Source organism: Bacillus rossius, chromosome 7, assembly GCF_032445375.1.
Source record: "Bacillus rossius redtenbacheri isolate Brsri chromosome 7, Brsri_v3, whole genome shotgun sequence".
In the NCBI taxonomy this organism is placed as follows: domain Eukaryota; kingdom Metazoa; phylum Arthropoda; class Insecta; order Phasmatodea; family Bacillidae; genus Bacillus; species Bacillus rossius.
In genome coordinates, this window is record NC_086335.1 from 63,560,149 (window position 1) to 63,578,729 (window position 18,581).

The 18,581-nt window shown below is 38.6% G+C and overlaps 1 protein-coding gene across 1 annotated transcript; it reads left to right on the forward strand.

The window, feature by feature from the left end:
• Positions 1-2,383: 2,383 nt before the first annotated feature.
• Positions 2,384-5,252, forward strand: LOC134534603 (zinc finger protein 775-like). The gene is made up of 2 exons (XM_063373085.1): positions 2,384-2,615; positions 4,921-5,252. Exons 1-2 carry the CDS (start codon positions 2,384-2,386, stop codon positions 5,250-5,252), a joined length of 564 nt encoding a protein of 187 aa, XP_063229155.1.
• Positions 5,253-18,581: the final 13,329 nt, after the last annotated feature.

Genomic DNA, 18,581 nt, shown 5'->3' on the forward strand with positions numbered 1-18,581 from the left:
GAAACGAATGTACAACCTGCGGTTTAAAAATTTCTGACACCCATGCACAAAATTGAACAAATATATTGTTTTTTTTTCACCACAAGAATCAGTTTCTAAAGAATTTTCTTCCTATTTTGTGGTCAATAATACCTTCATAAGTGAATAAGTGAAAGAGAAACAAATATATATATATATATATATATATATATATATATATATATATATATATATATATATAGTATATATATATATTTAATAAATTGTATTGTCATTATGACAATGATTTTGCAAATATGTATTTACAGAAGGCTTTTATACAATTGAGAAGTCACTGATAACTTAGGGACATATATTTTGAAGAATCACACTAAAATAGTAAAGTATTGTCTTTCTAAAATTCATGGAGCACTTGCTACACATTCATCCTATTTCACTGCACTATTGAGATGAACCGCTAGAAATGTTTTGCAACTGTCTTGGGTGTTAGCTTTCAATATCTGTTCACTTTCTCTACAAAATTCACAAATTTGAGTTCTCGTTTGACTAAATGCTTAGGGACTAGTCCCCCCCCCCCCCCCCCCCCCCGCTCCCCCGTAAGAATCAATTGTGTGTAAAATATCACTTATAGCGATTAGTAATTTTTCCCAAAATAATACGGTTGGAATGCTCTACATAGTTAAAGTAAGTGGGTGTTCTTTAATTGTTGCATGGCCACTCCATTTTAATTAATTTATTAATGTTATTTATTCTGGCTTGTAACATACCCGCCAACAGCCTGGGACGTGCGATGCTGACGCGTGGTCCGTGCGTGGCGTGCTGGTTGCAGAGAGGACGGCACCGCAGGCGGACGGTCGGCACTGGTGCCAGGCGTGCGGGCGCTCCTACAGCAGTCCCAGGACCCTCGGCAGGCACGTGCGCGTCGAGTGCGGCAAGGAGGCGACGCTCTGCTGCCCTTGCTGCCGGTGCAAGTTCAAGCACAAGCACCACCTGCTGCGCCACCTGTGCTTGTGCCACGGCACGGACTGGCAAACCACGATGCCCTCGGAGAGACCTAACTAGCGTCGCACCGACAACATCAAGACGATTTCCTACCAGCCGCAACTAACGTCTTAGGACTCTCAATTGATTTAAATATTTTTTTTTATATATATATTTTTTGAATGAAACGTTTTTTAGTTGCTAAACTTATGTTTGTGTAATAATATTACATTTTTGTAGCTATTTTTAATTATTCATAATAATATAATTTTAAAAGATGCTTGTTGTACACATGTTTCAGTTTTGATGAATAAAAAATGTTTACCAGCGCACTTGTAATTTAATTATCATTTATAATTTTTGTGATAATCTTAGCTGTGTATATTTTCTAACATAACCCTGGAATATTTCTTAGTTTGTTTAGTCATAGCTGATTATTAACAATTTTCATTTGTTTCATGTTATATGTTTATTACCCATGTTTCAATACTGCAATAAGCATATACACTGAATAACAAGTGCTAAGGTCTTGCTAAAATAATTATTATTGTTCCAAGTTCCTTTTTTTTTTAATTTAGAAATTTGTACAGCTTAAGAAACTAATGTCCTGCTTCATTGCTCAACAGATAGTGACACACTCCATGTAGCTCGTAGGTCTCAGGGCGATACTAAGTTCTGCATAATCTATTGTCTAGCTTGTTAGAGTACAGGTGCTACACTAAAAAAATACCTTAAAACAAAAGGTTAGTAGGAATAACGTTTATTGGTTTACATTGTTCTCACCATTTCTATAAAAAGGATGTGGTTGTAACTGACCATGTGGGATCACCACATATAAACCCAAGTGTCTGCTATAGGTTGTACAAAGTTACGAGGCGTAATTTTGACAACAGTCTGTCACTCGTGTTGTCTATTGAAATGTTCTCTTTTACATCTGACTGAGTGAAGATGAAGATGATTTTACAATAATTATTATTATTTTCTCCAATCAGCACAGATAATCCCGTGGAAGGAATTTAAGTCAGAAAGAAAATAAGTGTTTTTACCAGTTTAACTATAACACTAAAGTATTGGCTTTTGAAGGGTCTTGAATGTTTGATATGTTTGTTCTTTATGTTCTTGTCTTTCATTGCTTTATTAAGATGAACAGCCAGAATGGTTTTGTGACCATATGTGTTGTTTCTTTTTTCTCTATTAAGGTCACAAACATTGGTTCTTGATAGACTTAATGCTTAGGGGTTTAATTTTTTTTTTTTTAATATGTGTATACTGCATTCCATTGATGGCAATTTGCAGAGGTATTTTTTTAATAACACTGCCTAAGAGCATTACGTATACAAAGTAAAAGTGAGCTAGTGTTCTTGAATTGTTACCAGACTGTGTGGTAGGTCTCAGACGTGTGATCCTAACACGTGGTTCATGCATGGCTTGCATGGTTCCAGAGTTTGCGTGGAAGCAGTTCCCGTTGGTGGGGGAACGTCAGGCGAATCGTCGGCATTGGTGCAAGGTGTGTGGGCGCTCCTACTGCAGAAAGTCGAACCTCTCGCGGCACTTGCGCGTGGAGTGCGGCAAGGAGGCGACGCTCTGCTGCCCTTGCTGTCGGTGCAAGTTCAAGCACAAGCACCACTTGCTGCGGCACCTGTGCTTGTGCCACGGCACGGACACGGAAACCACGATGTCCCCTGCTTGAACTAACTAGTATCGCACTAAGGCATGGACACTCTCATCAGTGTTTTCCTCCTAGCCTCTGTTAGAATCTCACCGCTAGGTCAATGACACACCAAGATGTCACCTACTAGGCAAAACTATCATCTTTGAAATCTCAATTGATTTTGTTAATGTTCTTTTATAAAAAATTAAAAAATTAAAAAAACAAGGTGTTAAGTTGCTAAGCAAATTTTTGTATATTAACATCACACTTGTGATTCATTCCACTAGGTCAGACTGTTTCTCCTGCTATTTATTTAGAGGTTCTGAAAAGACTGCTTAATAGTGTGCGACAAAAAAAGGCACGATTTATGGCAGACAGGGCCTGGTATTTTTTGCAGTGACAATGAAGCTCACACAGCGCTTTTAGGGCACCAGTGTGTGGCAGAAAACAGTATGACTCCCTTGCCCCACCTCTTTGGTCACCTGACTTCACTCCAGGCAACTTTGTCCCTTTGACGACGTAGAAGAGATGAAGAAGGTATTCTGTCAGCGATCAAAACTGAGGAATCTGACAAATGTTTCCAAGAATGGAATTATAATTAGACAAATGTTTTAAGTGTAATGGAGAGTACTTTGAAGGTAATAAAGTTTTGTTATAAAAAATTAAATATGAGGGGGTATCAATAACTAATGCACATTATGTAAAAAATAATAGAAAAAAGCAATTAATGAGAATATGAAACAGGAATGAAAATATTTTCCATTTATTACTTTTCCACATAACTTCCATGCATGTTGAGGCATTTGTCCCAACGATGAATCAGTTTGAAAATCCCGAACTCATAGAACTCTTGTTGGCTGTGAGAAGAGCCACATTCGCACGGCCCGTTTGAGTTCCTCATTAGAGTTAAACTTCTTACCGCCGAGAAACTTCTTCGTGGTCCAAACAGATGGACATCAGATGGTGACAGGTCCATGTGCTCCAAAACTTCCCAACTGTATCCCTGCAATTTGTCACGAACTGGTACAGTCAATAAAGTATTTTCCGTAAACTTTTACCATCTCCGAGGATCCCTCCAACTTTCTTTCCCTTTGCAAAAAGAAATCTTATCACAGCTCGTTGCTCCTCCACAGTAGACGATGTAATCACTAATGCCATTTTACCAGCAACTGACAAACACTATCAGTATGTGGAATCATGATATCTTGTTTGCATCCAGTCAAAATCACTCTCTAGTTCCCTTTTTAGTGAAAAATTCAATTTTTACTAATTATTTTCCAACTTAAAAAAATTGAATTATGTGAACATAACTGTCAATAAAATGCTTTTTTTGGTACCCCCTCGTACCCAAGCCTGCAATCAAACATAAACATTACACATGTGTTTCGCCTCAGTGCTCAACAGATACTCTCTCCAGGTAGCTCATTGTCACAGAGTCACTAAGGTCTGTGCAGGCTGTTATCTAGCTCTTCAAACTATAGGTGGTACAGTAAAATATACCTTATTGAAGGGTTAGTAGGATACCAGGTGGGATCACCGCAAGTAGACCCCAGCGTTGGCTAACTGAAGGTCACACAAGGTTACGAGGCAGAATTTAAACAAAAGCCAGTCACCCAGGATGTCTATTTAAATGTAATAATTTGCATGTGACTGAAAAAAAAAATTGTACATTTACCATTATTTTTATCTGGCTGTAGTATGTGTGTTGTTTTATTAATTTTATTTTTTTGTATTTTTTTTCTTCATTTTTAATGGTTCCTAATATTTATACAGTTGCTGTATATGTTATCTAATAAATTTGACTGGCAAAAGTGTAAAAGTGAATATTAATTGTCCTCATAAATTTAATCAAATGCCTGTGCTATAAGAATGACATGGTAAAGAGCATCCTAGGAACTAAAATCCATGAAGCATGGCATAAAGTGATATTATTGGTTGAAGAAGCTACAGTACGCACTAGAGGGGAAACTGCTACGTCACCGATGTTCTCCACACTCGGGAAGACTGACCCCAAGTCACAGAAGTGGGGAGCAGGCGTGCTGATCACAATGTCCCTTAACAACTCGCACTGATGCAAACAAAACTGTGATTGAATTTTCTAAAACATATGCTTCTTGTAAAGGTAACTGAAACTTTGTCTCTGTAATGAACTGAATTAAAAAAGCATGGCTATGTGAAATTTTGCTTGCACCGGTGAGAAAATGTCTTTCAAACGATCAGCCAGATCAAGTGTTTATTACTCAAAAACGCTCAAAATGTAGCAAAGGCGAAATGCATTATGAAGCTGACACTATTCTTTTCTGTTGCAGGTGTGTTCTGGAAAGGATTGTGGAAAACTCGTCAAAGCATGCGATCGGCACGGCCGACCTTCGGCAGAGGTTCAGCCGCGAGCGCAGGCCTCCGGCCCGTCGGCGAGGAGGGGCACCATGCCGTGCTCCCGGGGCTGCAGAAGAGGCACGTGTGCAAGCAGTGCGGACGCACGTACGCGTGGCAGCAGACGCTGCGTCGACACCTGCGGCTGGAGTGCGGCAAGGTGGCCAGCCTGGAGTGCCCGCTGTGTGGCAGCCGCACCACCCACAAGCACAGTCTCCGGCGACACATGAACCTGGTGCACCCTGGCCACCGGGACTGCTCGCACTAGCCTCTGCTCACCACCGCTCTCCGAGTACCTAAGATCTACTCTTCAATCCTATTGTAGTTTTGAAGTCACAAACTGAACACAATAAACCGTTAGAATATTAAATATTTTTTTTACACTTCCGAGCTTCAAATAATTTTTTTTCCTCATATAGTGTTAAACAAACTTTCTGTAAGAACTGTAGCTGATGCAGTCACATACATTATTTGCTAGTTTTTTGCATAGTATATTTTTCAGTTATATAGTCCAAGTCAACTTCAGAAGTGCTTATGTTTGAATTCTTATATTTTACATGCCTTAATTATTTTTCTTTGGATATTTTTCTGAAAATGTGAAATTTCTTGAATGCTAAATATTCATGTTATGTGAGGGTTTGAAAATCTGACTGGCATAACCCTAATGCTTGTGTAACTGTAGCTAATATGTGCCTGTTATATATTTGTTCTAAGTTTGCAAGGATAATAAAGTGAATAAATAGTTTTGAATTAAAAATATGTGATTTCTACTAACTGCCTGGGGTGGATACAGGCTTTACTTCTGGAAAGGGAGGAGTTTGGAATAGCAACTTCTCAATAAAACCAAGGGAAAAGGAGCTCATTCATGGATACCAATTAACCAATTAACCATATATTCGAGCCAGACTAAGCTATTTAATAGTTACACATCCATTTTTGATAAGTACCTAGTATTTAAAATAAAAAATAGCTCAAAAAATTTACTACCTAAGTTATTGTATCCAGTGGATTGTATGTGGAGTCACGAGTCCCCCTCCTTCCTCACACTTCCCCCCCCCCCCCCCCCCTGTGCACCCACACTGGGTCTGCCTTTTGTAACTAATGGCCTGAAGCTCCAGTGTTCAAACTTGGGTTCAAAGTAACCTTTCTTTGTGCTCATTTGTGCTTTAATTCCATATTGGCTGGTAAATCAATTAGTCAGTGAGGGCTTACAAGAATATTTACACCTGAAATATTTAGAGGCCCATCTAGTCACGGGTGTATCTGGTAGTGAGGCGGGATGATAAGTGAGACGCTCGCTGGTGCTTCTAGCACAGTGTCACCTCATAAACACAATGCTGTGGACTGACACACAGTCTTCTCGTCGTGCATACAACTACTGTAAAATAATAGCAGTAACCACAACATAAGATGTTGGTGAAATGAAGATACAGGTGTAATGCAAGTGCTTTTAAAATCTGTACAACTCTGAAAACGCACAATTTATCCCTTTTCATTCTCCTAACAACACAGTTTAAAATATAAGTATGGAAACAGAATGTTCTTTCCATAAACAGGCACAACTCAGATGTCATAAGTGTTTTTCAAATTGAGTGGTTTCTTCTGAACTACTGCACACCGCATGTATGCCCTGGTAAGAGGAAGGGGGGGGACTTGAGAACTTCTAAAGAACACTCATGTTTTTCCAAGCATTGCTGCCCATAACTACACTAATTAAAGTGCACATGACTAGATACTTAAAATGTCATTAGCCAGGCAATGTAAAAGATTGTTGGCCACTGTAGTAAGTTTTTTTTTCTTTATGAATATTACAGTCTTATTTGGCATGGCATAACAATAGCATATATTTTATGTTTGTAATGATTCTTCAGATGAAAGTGATTGCTGTATGCAGTCACTTTGGGCCCACATCAGTGTTGACTTTTCCTCCTGGTGGAGGAATACTGCGTGTAGATTACAAGAAGGGCTTTCAAAACTGTTTCATTAAAAATGAACCAACTGTACCTCTTCACCTTAGCGAGGAACAAGGATTCAAAAGCAGACTATCAGGTGAGACCTGTCCTGGATGTATGCCGGCAAGAACTACCTGGCAAGATAAGGGCTGCACCAGACTACGATTGAACTAGACATGGATAGGAGAAAAGCAAAAAGGGAATCAATAATTAGAATACTATCATTATTTTTATTGTCATTTTTTTAAATCTGATGATGATAAGAAAGTATGGACTGTCGAAAATGCTTGTCAGATTTTGTACATCAGTTGAGGAAGTAGCATACAAAAAAAAGAAACATGATTTCACCAACTTTATACTACCTACCTTTTATACATACACACACACACAAATTCTCACTGTGAGTCACTATTACAGTGACTTCTGCAAATTTCATCTGCTATGGAATGCTAGATGATTTTGACCAGGTTTTTGCATAAGGTATTTACAAGGAAGGGTCACGTATAATATTTTTCCAAGCCTCAGTTACGTTACACCCAGAGTAAAGAGTCTAGCTGGTTCCATGTTGCCCTTAATCACATGGTGGCATCCATGATAATTACATGTATGCACTGTCACCAACCAGTGGTTGCATCATCGATAGTTCTTCCCCAATACTTGTAGTTAAAACCACACTTCTGTTTACCAGTGATAATGTTAAATATGTACATTACTTTTAGCTACCACAAATACATATACAAAAACAAATACATATTAAGAAGAAGAATTCACTAAGCTGTCTAAGCAGTATTAAACTGTTTCTGAATGGAACATGAGAACCTTAACCACTGGGCCTAAACTGGCAGGTCATGTTCTTGGATGTTACCACTTATTTTGTTATTTTAAAGGTTATCTATAGTATATGTAAATATTAATAGTAAATTTACATGTTTGGAAACGTTGGTACGGACTTATTTTTCTCACAACAGTTGTATTTCCGCAGCAGCAGGTTTCCTGGACATGGTCGCCAAGCTAGCAAGAATGTCGAGCAACGAGACGGGCGATGAATGGCTTGGCAGCAACAGCCGCTCTGCACGGAGCAACGCCCGCCTTCCTGGGCAGTCGCGAGGCGCCGGCAAGTTCCAGTGCGGGAGCTGCGGGAGGTCGTACCGGCAGAAGCGGTACTTGATGCACCACATTCGCAAGGAGTGTGGCGTAATGCCACATATCCAGTGTCCCTTCTGCCCCAAGAAGACTCTTCGCAACGAGAACATGAGGCGGCACATCCGACTGAAGCACTCCCACTCTCTGTAACCATTTCACTCGTTGGACCTACCAGTGTGGTTACTTCCCCGATAGTCGAGCAACACTACTTGGCAACTTACTCTTCGTGAACTGTGTTTTTGTCTATTCCATCATTTTCGGTTAGTTATAAATGTTTGAAACATATGTGATTCTGCAATTATTAGTCAGCATTGAATAAAAGAGTAAGGAAATGTTTTCACATCTTTATTGTAGTTATATGCATTTTTATTACTGACAGCTTTAATAGCAGGCTTAGTTAAGTGTTAATAGTAATAGAAAAACTTATGTACTATTATGCTATTTTCTAGTGTCTGATAATTAATGATGTGTGGTTTTTACATTTACTTGTATTAGTAGGATTTTTTTTTTTTGTTATTAAATAAATAGGGATAATTTTATCTTATTGTAGTGTGTATCTATGATTTATCAAACTTCAGTTGTAGGTAAGGTGTAATTAACCATTTATCTTGATGACACTTAGAATACAACCACATTTCTCACTAGTTACTAGTCATTTAACCTCCCTAAATGTAAAATGAACACGGCAGTGGTGGACACAAGGGAGAAATCCCCTTATGAAATAAAAATATGCTAGACCTCAGTGAAGGTAGTAGGTAGGTATGTTATTTTGGGTGTTGTAAGGTGAACTGTACCATCTGGAACCACAACCCACCAGGAAGTGAAGCATGTTCAGAATTATTATGTAATATGTCCAAACTCTTTGTTCAAGTAGGTAAGTTTTTTTTTTTTTCAATAGGTACACAATTATTTCTGAAAAATGTCCTATCTTAACAGCTAGGAAACAATGTAGCAGTAATTAGTTGAAGATGCTACATAAGCCTGTTGTGCTGAATTGTTTTGGTTTCAATATTTTGTGCTGTCATCATTTGTGGGTTTTGTTTTCGTTTCTCTTTTGTTTATTATTTTTTGGAAAACTATTGTGTTTGTTTCGTCTTTTCGTTTTGCTGTGCTTCTGTCTCGTTTCAACTCTTGTGCTGAATTTTGTGGGTTCGGTATTTTTGTGCTGTCATCATTTGTGGTTTTTTTTTCGTTCTGTTAGTCCATTTTTCTTTGTTTTTCTTTGTTTGTTGACCATATTCCTGTTGTGGAGTATTGTGTGGCGTTAGATCCTGACAACAGCAATTTTTTGCTTAGTTTGTGTTTTTTGTCATTTATGTTTTTTTGTAGTTTTCTTCTACAGATATACATGTGCTAAGCAATGGCGTATGTCCAAAAACTTACATCAAGTCATGCACTCCCATTGCACAAATCTTTCAAAAATAACACGTTATATTACAGTCACGCACGCTTCGAAACCTTGCTCCGCTTTGAAAGGATCCGTGAAATACTTGAACAGCGATACGTATCCGCGCACTGTGTCGTGACTTATGGTGACAACTCTACTTGCCGTCCCACCCGCGACATGACGCGCTTCGACCATTGAGGCGGACTAGGGAATGGGAGGGGACAGTGTGGCAGAAGGGATGACGGCGGAGGGAGGGGTTTGTCCGACCTTGGGTAGTTCACATTTTTCCCGGGACCACAGTTGGCTTGGGCGTGTAGTACATTCTTTTCTCTTATTACATGTCTTCAGAAATCAGTTCTCCGATTTTAGCTAAGACACTCAAATAGAAAAAATAGTGAAAACCTTTGTTTTTAATTCAATAACCAGATCAATGATTGATGATCAATACATGTGCCAATTAATTAAACTGATACTTTTTCACATAAATGTGTTTCTGTATTTAACCTTGTTTGATGGCATTTATGCTTTATTTATTGCATTTTACTATATTTAGTGCGTCTTTACTACCGGAATCCCCTTTCAAATTTTGAACATCATGCCTCGTGTATAAGTGTATTTATTAATTATTAAATCGCAAATTTATTGCCTCACCTTCCCACCCTCCCTCACGAACTATCCCGCGCGCTTTATGGCTTCAGCGCAAAAGGACGGTACTTATGGTTAGCAGGAAGTAGATATTCTTACTTTATTCATAACAAAGGTTAAGTTACGGAATTTCCACGTCTGCGCACAAGGTCACGAACATAGTTACATAACACAACGGATAGTATAAAACCATATATTATATAGTTATAAACGACTATTCCAATTTATTTGAATAACGAAATGGGTAGTCATAGATTACGCAGTACTACATTAATGGCAGTCCCATTATACGCACATATTTCAGACCAATACTGCCATCTCTTACGAAGAGTTTGAACTAACGTAGTAAACAAAGCATTTCGTCCCGTGCGCATGTGGGTTGTTATCTGTCACGAGTTTTTAAATATAACGTGTGGCTGATCTGTATGGTTAAGGTAATTAATAGCGGTCAGAAATGAAAGCAGCATTAGCAATTTGAAGTGTCTGTTCGGTTATGACTTGATAACGGTCATTTGTATTGTTTTATCAAACAGCAAGCGTGAGGTAAGGTTACATTATTTATTAAAAGACGTCCTTAGATCATATGTACTAAAATATTTTTATAACCGTGGAAAAGATAATGATTGTATGATTTGTAGTTGCAGAAAATTGATCATGATCGGCAAAAGCTGGTTCGGGCCCAGCGAGGAAACGAAATTTCGTCTCCTCCACCCCTCTTCCTAATTAGTTTTGTTTTTAAATTTTGTAAATTCCGCTGAAGTTGGGCACAAGTCCGGTGGCAGGCAGTCCTGCCTTCTTTTCCCTTTCCCTCTTATACTACATTCCCTACCGTACTACATTCTTCGCTGTCACCGTCTCTTAATTATTCCTGACCCCTGTCATTCTTTTCCCTCTTCCTGTTCTTCTTTCTAAAGACTTTTCTTGAGTTTTCCCTCCTGTTTATATATATTGCCCTCTCTATCCTGTGTCCCATCTTTCCCCAGCCTCCCATGCCACTAAGTATCTAGTGCATCCTGACCAACCTCACTGTCCACCTTCTCTTATGTATGCTGCCCCAACCCAGTTCCTTAATTAGTTCTGATGGTCTGATTATTTGATGTTCACACATCACTTTCCAGTCTCCTCCACCTCCCCTTCACCCACCTAGCTGCCCTCCTCTGCAACTGTCAAGCACTGCTGTTTAAGGTCCCACACAGCCGCCACATACCAGAGCATGGGGCACACCCGCAATTCCCAGCCCACTAAAGGTGATAATAGCCCGAGGCAGGACGATGTGCGGAGAGTGGGGGGGGGGGGGGGGGGGGAGGAGGAGGAGGTAAGTGACGACCCTTGTAATCCGGTTAGGCACATGTGGCATGCCTTACGTCAGTGGATAGTGTGTGACGCCAGTGGCAGTGCAGGGCTGCCAGCCAGCTCCGAAGCTGGGATCGCAGTCTGGTCTCTTGCTTTCGTAACAATGTAATTATAAGTTTGCAGTTAAGAAAAACAGCTGGTAAATATTGTGCTTAGAAAATAATCATATTAATAGCGCACCAAGTTATGCAAAAGTCCATAAACATCCCTATACCAAAAAGGGAGAGAAAAAACATAATTTATGGATATTTCCTTCTTTTTCGCCACCTGGGAACACTGCTGACTTGTGTTGGGAAGCGCTAGCTTGTCTTCGAAACTAGAGTTCACTCTGTATCATAAGTTGAGGGCCTTCCGATGCTCTCAAAATAGTTTCCATTTGAAAGACTTACATCAGAGCAGGGATCAGGGCTTGTTTTTCCCAAATGTAAATAAGTAGGCTGTAAGAAAAATAGTTTTATTATAGTTTCACAGTGAGTCCCTCACACAAAAAAAAGAGCACGTGTAACTCAGAACAGGTTATAGAAGTGAAACTTTCTTTGTCAATTCAAACCTCGACTTGTTAGTAAATAATCATAAGGGGTAAAACGGCAAAGAGAGAAAGAAGGCAGTTTTCTAAATAAACATGAATTAACAAAATTATTACTCACTTAAAAATAACTGCTAAGGATAACAAAAAATATTTTGTTACAGAGCTAAAACAATACCCATATAAGAATGTTTAACAATACAGATTTATGCAAGTAATTAAAATAATAGGTATGTACATGTAAGAACATTATTTTCTTGTGAATATGGCCCGTGGTGCGGTGCACAACAATAAGCTCAAACCCCGTTGTGTCGCCCTCTGCCCAAATACCCCCTTACTAGACGCCAGCAAGTCGGTGTGGCGTCAGGCGCAGGCGGGTCTCTACCGCCGCGACCCGCCTATCCCTGCAGCATGGCGGGGTTCAACCTGAGCCGCACGCCGCCACGTGGGGCCCACTCAAGGGAACCAGTTCTCTGCACCGTCCACAACCTATTCTCAGCCCTTTTAGAGTCAGAAACGTTTCACTACAATGTTTTACGAAAACGTTGCATTAAAATTCGGCCTTGAAATTTTACTTCCATTGCGCTCAAAGAAGTTTTGCTTCAAAAATTTCCAATAGGCCTACTGGCAAAAATAACTCGCTTCATGAACATGAAAATATATTACAGTTTCAACTTCAAACCACAGGCTTGTGCATACGGTCCAGTGTCTCCTTAGAATATGTTTTCAACTAAACGAAAGCAGGTGCTAAACTTGACAAACATTAAGTTCATCTGATGTCGTCGCTTGCAAATGTGTGGTCAAGTTATGCAGCTGGCTAACTTAACTACACCTCACAAAAGTAACACAAAATTGGCTTGACGCAACGTGGAATATGAAGACGAACCTTAAGATACGTGTTCGCAGATTGTAAAAACAATTAGGTGTTTCGCTTGTGCCAAAACCTAAATTAAAAGGTAAAAGCTGCACTTAAAAATTTGTCACCATCATCACATGCTGTCAACTATTTTTCATTTTTACTATACTTTTATTTTTTTAACTTTTAAAGTTATCCTTTTGTTATTAAAAACATTGGTTTTCAAACAAAATTGTTTTAATAAATGGTTTCAACATAAAATACAGTGCACAGTGTGTTGCTATAATGTGCATGTGTGAGTTAGCCAGCCAGGCTGGTGGGCTAAAAGCAGCACTGTTTAATGGTATATCTATGTATGTGCACTTGGCTGTAGTTACTTTTGAAGAAATATGATGTATTTATTCTTGCATCTTTTATGTTAAAATTTAATTTGTATTTCAAACCTTAGTCTCATATGCCATGTTGGTTAGTTCATTTTATTGTCAATTTTGTTATGTGATAATGTTTCCTGTTATTTTTTCATGATAGCTGTCATACATTTTATTATTCATCTCAAATTTTCTTAACAAACATCTACTAAATATTATCTTAATAATGTAAAAATGTTAGGTACACTGTGTTAATAATTATAATCACCTTCGAGACCTTTTAAAGTTTGAAAACAATGTTTCATAAATATACTGTGTGAAAATATGTGATTAACAATGAATACAAGAGAGCTATTAGAATAACATTTACAGAAAAATTCTTAATGAATTAAAAAATCACAAGAAAATGAACTAATAACCAAGTCAGTGAGTGAGAATAAACAAAACCTTAAATAATATAGTTCGATGTGAAATATTTATTTACATTTTATATCTTTGTATTTTAGTGCATTAAGATAAAAATGTAAGTAGGCCTAATTGCTTATATAACTGTACATTTAAAATTGACATTTATTTTACAACTTCTTCCCATTCTGTAAATGAATCTATGTGTTTTTACCAGTGTATTCATTGTGATGGTCGTATGAAACATTTTGTGCAATTAACTGATGCAGTTAATAGCTAACGGTGAATACACAGCTGTATTTTTTATTGTGTGTGCTGAAATCAAATGGGCTTACTGTTTTGCACTGAATATAACCAGCATTAATCCAAACATTTATCTTGTACTTGACAATGTGTACATTTTTGGTATGGACTAGCATTGTTTTCAGATTGTAGAAAATCTGAATGTTAATTATTTTCTGAGAATGAAGGTTCAGAGAAAAATTAATTATTCATACATTTTATTTTTCTAGTAGCTACACAAAATTGCTTCATTAAAAATGTAAAAAGGGTGATTTATGTATTTACTTTTGCATTACACAGGTACTAAACATTACAGATCTGAATGTGGGTAGTGTTTTACAGTAAGACTTATTTTGATTACAAAACTTATTTTTATTGATATTTGAACAAAATAATATAATTATTTAATAGGACATAAATATAGGTATATTTAATGGGAATTGGTGGTAAGTAATAAGAAACATGTTTTAATTTTTTTTGGCTTTGTAAAGCTTTATATGATGGTTTTGGTTATGATAATTGGAGAGAAAAATGTACCAGTTCACTGTTGATATGTATTGTACTATTATTTAGAAGAAAAAAATAAACATTTTACCAAACAGAAAGTATTGCTTTTAATTATAATTACTTAATTTTAGCATGGCATTAAGCTTTATCTATGTATGGTCCGAGATACAAACTCATTTAATATTCAACTCACATTTCCCAATGTTTAACATTTTTAAATTGTGTTCTTAAAAGTTTATTTTTTGCTGAAATTAATTGTACATTTATATAGTTCCTACATAAGTATTTTTATTCAACTTAAACAATTTCTGCTAGATAAGAGTCCCACCCAGGTTGGTAAGATTATCTGATTGTTGGTTGATCGTAAAAATCCTTGTGAAGATATTTTGGTTGTGTTTCGTGCAAGGAAAGTTACGACCTTGAGGCATCCGATATTGCTTTCAGAAAGTTGAGTGTGGTGAGTTGTTTAATGTCGCACAGCACGGAGGTAGCTGTGATGCTGACCGGGGTGAGTTATTCGAGACCACCGGATGCGCAAACTCAGGGCCGGTCCGTGCTGTGGTCGGAGCACGTCGCGTTGCGTCACGCCCAGTGTCGGTCCTGTTGCAGCGTGGTTCGCCCAGGAGGCCACGGACGGGAACGCACGGTATCCGTGCGGTCAGTGCGGCAAGCTGTACGCGCTGAGGAGCTCCCTGATCCGGCACGCTCGCTTCGAGTGCGGCCAGGAGCCGAGGTTCCAGTGCCCCCTCTGCAGTCGCAGGCACAACATCAAGTCCAACCTGCTGAGGCACATGCGCGTCGTTCACCGGGAGGTGGTCGCCCACGACTTCCTACTCACTTGAAGTCCCGATTGCCTTTGTTTGTAACTAGTGTGTTGAAATAAAGAAAGATTTTCCCTTCTTACTTTATTCTTTCCATTTTCCATCGTTTGTGCATGTTCGTGTGTTTCAAATCTGTGAATGTTTAAGGCAGGCACATATTTCGTAAAAAAAAAATGATTGTGCCATTTATGAATTCTTTGTTTATGTTGGAATTTGAAATGTACTGTGTTTGATTATCTCATGCCTTTGAACTTAAAAAAGTATCAGTAAGTTTATCTTACAAAATATTTTCATTGTTTTCTAACATAAAAAAAAATTATTATTTTTTTTCCTCATATTTGGTTTATTTGTTGTGTGAATGGCTCTTATTTGCTGATAGTCCAGAGCTGCCTTCTTTAATTAAAAGAAACACCAATTATTTTATCATGTATAAAAAATATTTTAGTTCCCACAGTTGTACTGGTAGCAAATTTTAAACATGTTTCAGCTTCAGAATTGTTAGCTTTATCCCAAGTGTGTGACAACTATACAAATAGTTAAATTTTATTAATCATATTATCTAGTCATATCATTAGGTTTAAACGTTTTGATTCCCTCAGTCAGTTTCCCTGTGTCCCTATGTGCTTGATTTCCAAAACTCTGTGAAACTTTTGAAGGTCTTAAGGCCTCCACCTACCTGGGCGCACATATAGAGTGCAGAGGTTCAGAAGAAACGATGCAGTTTGAAGACAGCTCAAGACATCTGAGTGGTGTCTGTTTACAAAAATCATCTAAGAATGCGGTGAGGATGGATGAGTATCCATATTTTGTTTCTATTTAGGAGAGTGAAAATGGCTAAAACGTTTGTTTTCAGAGTAAAATTTATTTGTGAAACGCATGGTACAGATTCTTGAAAGCACACAGGGGACTTGCACTACAGCATCATCTTCATTTCTCCGCAGTGTAATGTTACGGTCACCGCTCATGTGCTTGACGAGAAGACTGCGCGCCAGTTCAGAGACGACACCGCGCTAGAAGCACCGGCGAGTGCCTGGCTGGTAGGACGGGCCCCTTAAGTAAACATGCACAGAGCAGTGTGGTGCAGTGGTGAGTCGCTGGACTTGTGTTCCAGGGGCCTCTGTTCGGCTCCGAAGCTCTTAATACCCGCCCAATCAACAAATAGGGTTCTGAATATTTAAAAATCTCTGGAATGTTATAAAGAAAGTAACTGGAAGACACTCCCATACTACCCTTAAGGGCGCACATTGGGAGGGGACACGTGAGCAACGCCGGCCGAAAGGTCGGAGTACATCTGTCCAGCCATCCCTATTGCTTCCATGGTTTCCCTAACCGTTCCAGGTACATGCTGGGATGGTTCCTTACTGCTGGTCCTGGCCAAGTCCGTTCCCGATATTCTTCGTCGGTACCCGATATTCTTCGTCGGTATGTTTGTGTGTGACGGACAGTCTGTGCTGACCTTAGTCAACGAGATAATTCTGTGCCTCACTTCAACATCATAGATATATATGTAACAGTTAAATGTTGAATGTTCAATCAAAATTAATATATATTTTTTTAAGAAAGTTTTTCATACTACACTTAAGGGAAAACTTAAAAATATAAGCTACATCAATGAAACTTAAGAGAAAATGTGACTCTGCTAGTTTGTTATTGCATGTGCTGTTGATGATGTCTTTGATTACTTTTTTGAAACTATTTAACTTACTGTTCTAGTGGATACACTAGTGAGTGGGTGGGGAAAAAAGTCATGACAGTGTACAGTGTCTTTCTGATTTAAAATGGGCATAACAAATGCTAGTGTGACATGGTGCCTTGTAGCAATACAGAGTATTTATCTACTCTAAAGTAAGTGTTTGGTATTGTTTTTGTGTCCTGTGTTAAGTTTTTGGAATTAACATGAGTTGATGACTCTTTTAGGCAGTGTTCTTTCTTTGTTCCAACATAAATAATCTTGATCTCCTCTTTCAGTCAAAGCAAGACTTAATTTCGGGGTTTTAATATCATTTCTCTATGGTCTTGGTTTTGTAAAAGTGGTAGTCATACTGTAAATAATATTGTATTTAGTCTAAATTTGTGATTAGTTGGAAGTTTTTTTTGTACTCTTTATCATAACATTTGTTTTAAATTATACTAATAAATCTGTTAGTGAAATTTTCAGCCTTCCGAAAGCTCTTTACAATGTACCAAGTTCTTTAAAAAAAAAAAAAATCTAGGTGGAAGAAAATTATTATTTTAATATCTTTTTCCCAAAACATGAGGCACCACATTTGTACCTTCCGACACTTCTTCCTTCATCTGTAAGTAAGTAAAAAGTTTTGAACATTGTGTTTTATTAAGTCTGTGAATGCGTCATCTAATAGCGTGTGTAAGTTTTATTTTGTTTACTGGTACTGCTGGTTTGTCGTTTAGGAGAGTGTCGAGTTTGTGGGTAATACGAGTCTAGTTGAGTCTGTGTAATGGAAGGAGTTGAATGAACTTTTTTTAAATGTGCTGTCTAGTTTTTTATTTGTTTTATTGAAGTTATACTTCTAATGCGACTTCCAACAAGGTTGTGTTAAACGTTTAACACTACCATGGAGAATTATTTGCATGCAATTAAAAACTATTTTTTAATGATGCCAAAGAAGTATAACTTCTCACGCGCGTACCTAAGTACACGCACCCATTTTTTATAGTAACATTTTCATCAAATTGTTTTCCCTTGGTACTGAGGGGGAAAAGTCAGTGGACTGCATGTGATGTGTAGTTGTATGGGAGCGTGGGAATGTGCGCACGAGTGTCCGAAGGGGCAGCGAGCGGCCAGTGTTGTCCTGACGTGGCCGGGGGGTGTCTGCTGGCAGGTGCGGGCGCGAGGGCCCCCAAGCGCGCGGCCCGGCAGGGAGGGGCCTACGGCTGCCAGCGCTGCGGCAGGGTGTACAAGTGGAACCACTCGCTCCGCACCCACCAGCAGCTCGAGTGCGGCAAGGAGCCTCGCTTCCGGTGCCTGCTCTGCCCCTACAGGACGCACCGCAAGGGCAACCTCAACCGCCACGTGCTGTTCATCCACACCCGGAGCTAGGCCCTTCGGCCCGGGGTCCCCTTTTCTCTCTCTCCGTTGTAGCCGTCTGGAGAATTAATACTCCAGGACTGTGGAAGTTGAATGTACCTCTCTTCGTTATTTACAAATGTGTGCTCTTTTCGAGTTTAGAACTTGGATTTCACAATAATTGTGTTCCGTGAGTCATCCTCTAAATTTTTCAATTAACATTTTTTTTTATCTTGAACACTTAATGGGCTTTCAAAGCATCAACATTGTGCGCATAAAATTGTAATTTGATTGGAGAATTATATTTGTATACAATAAAACATAATC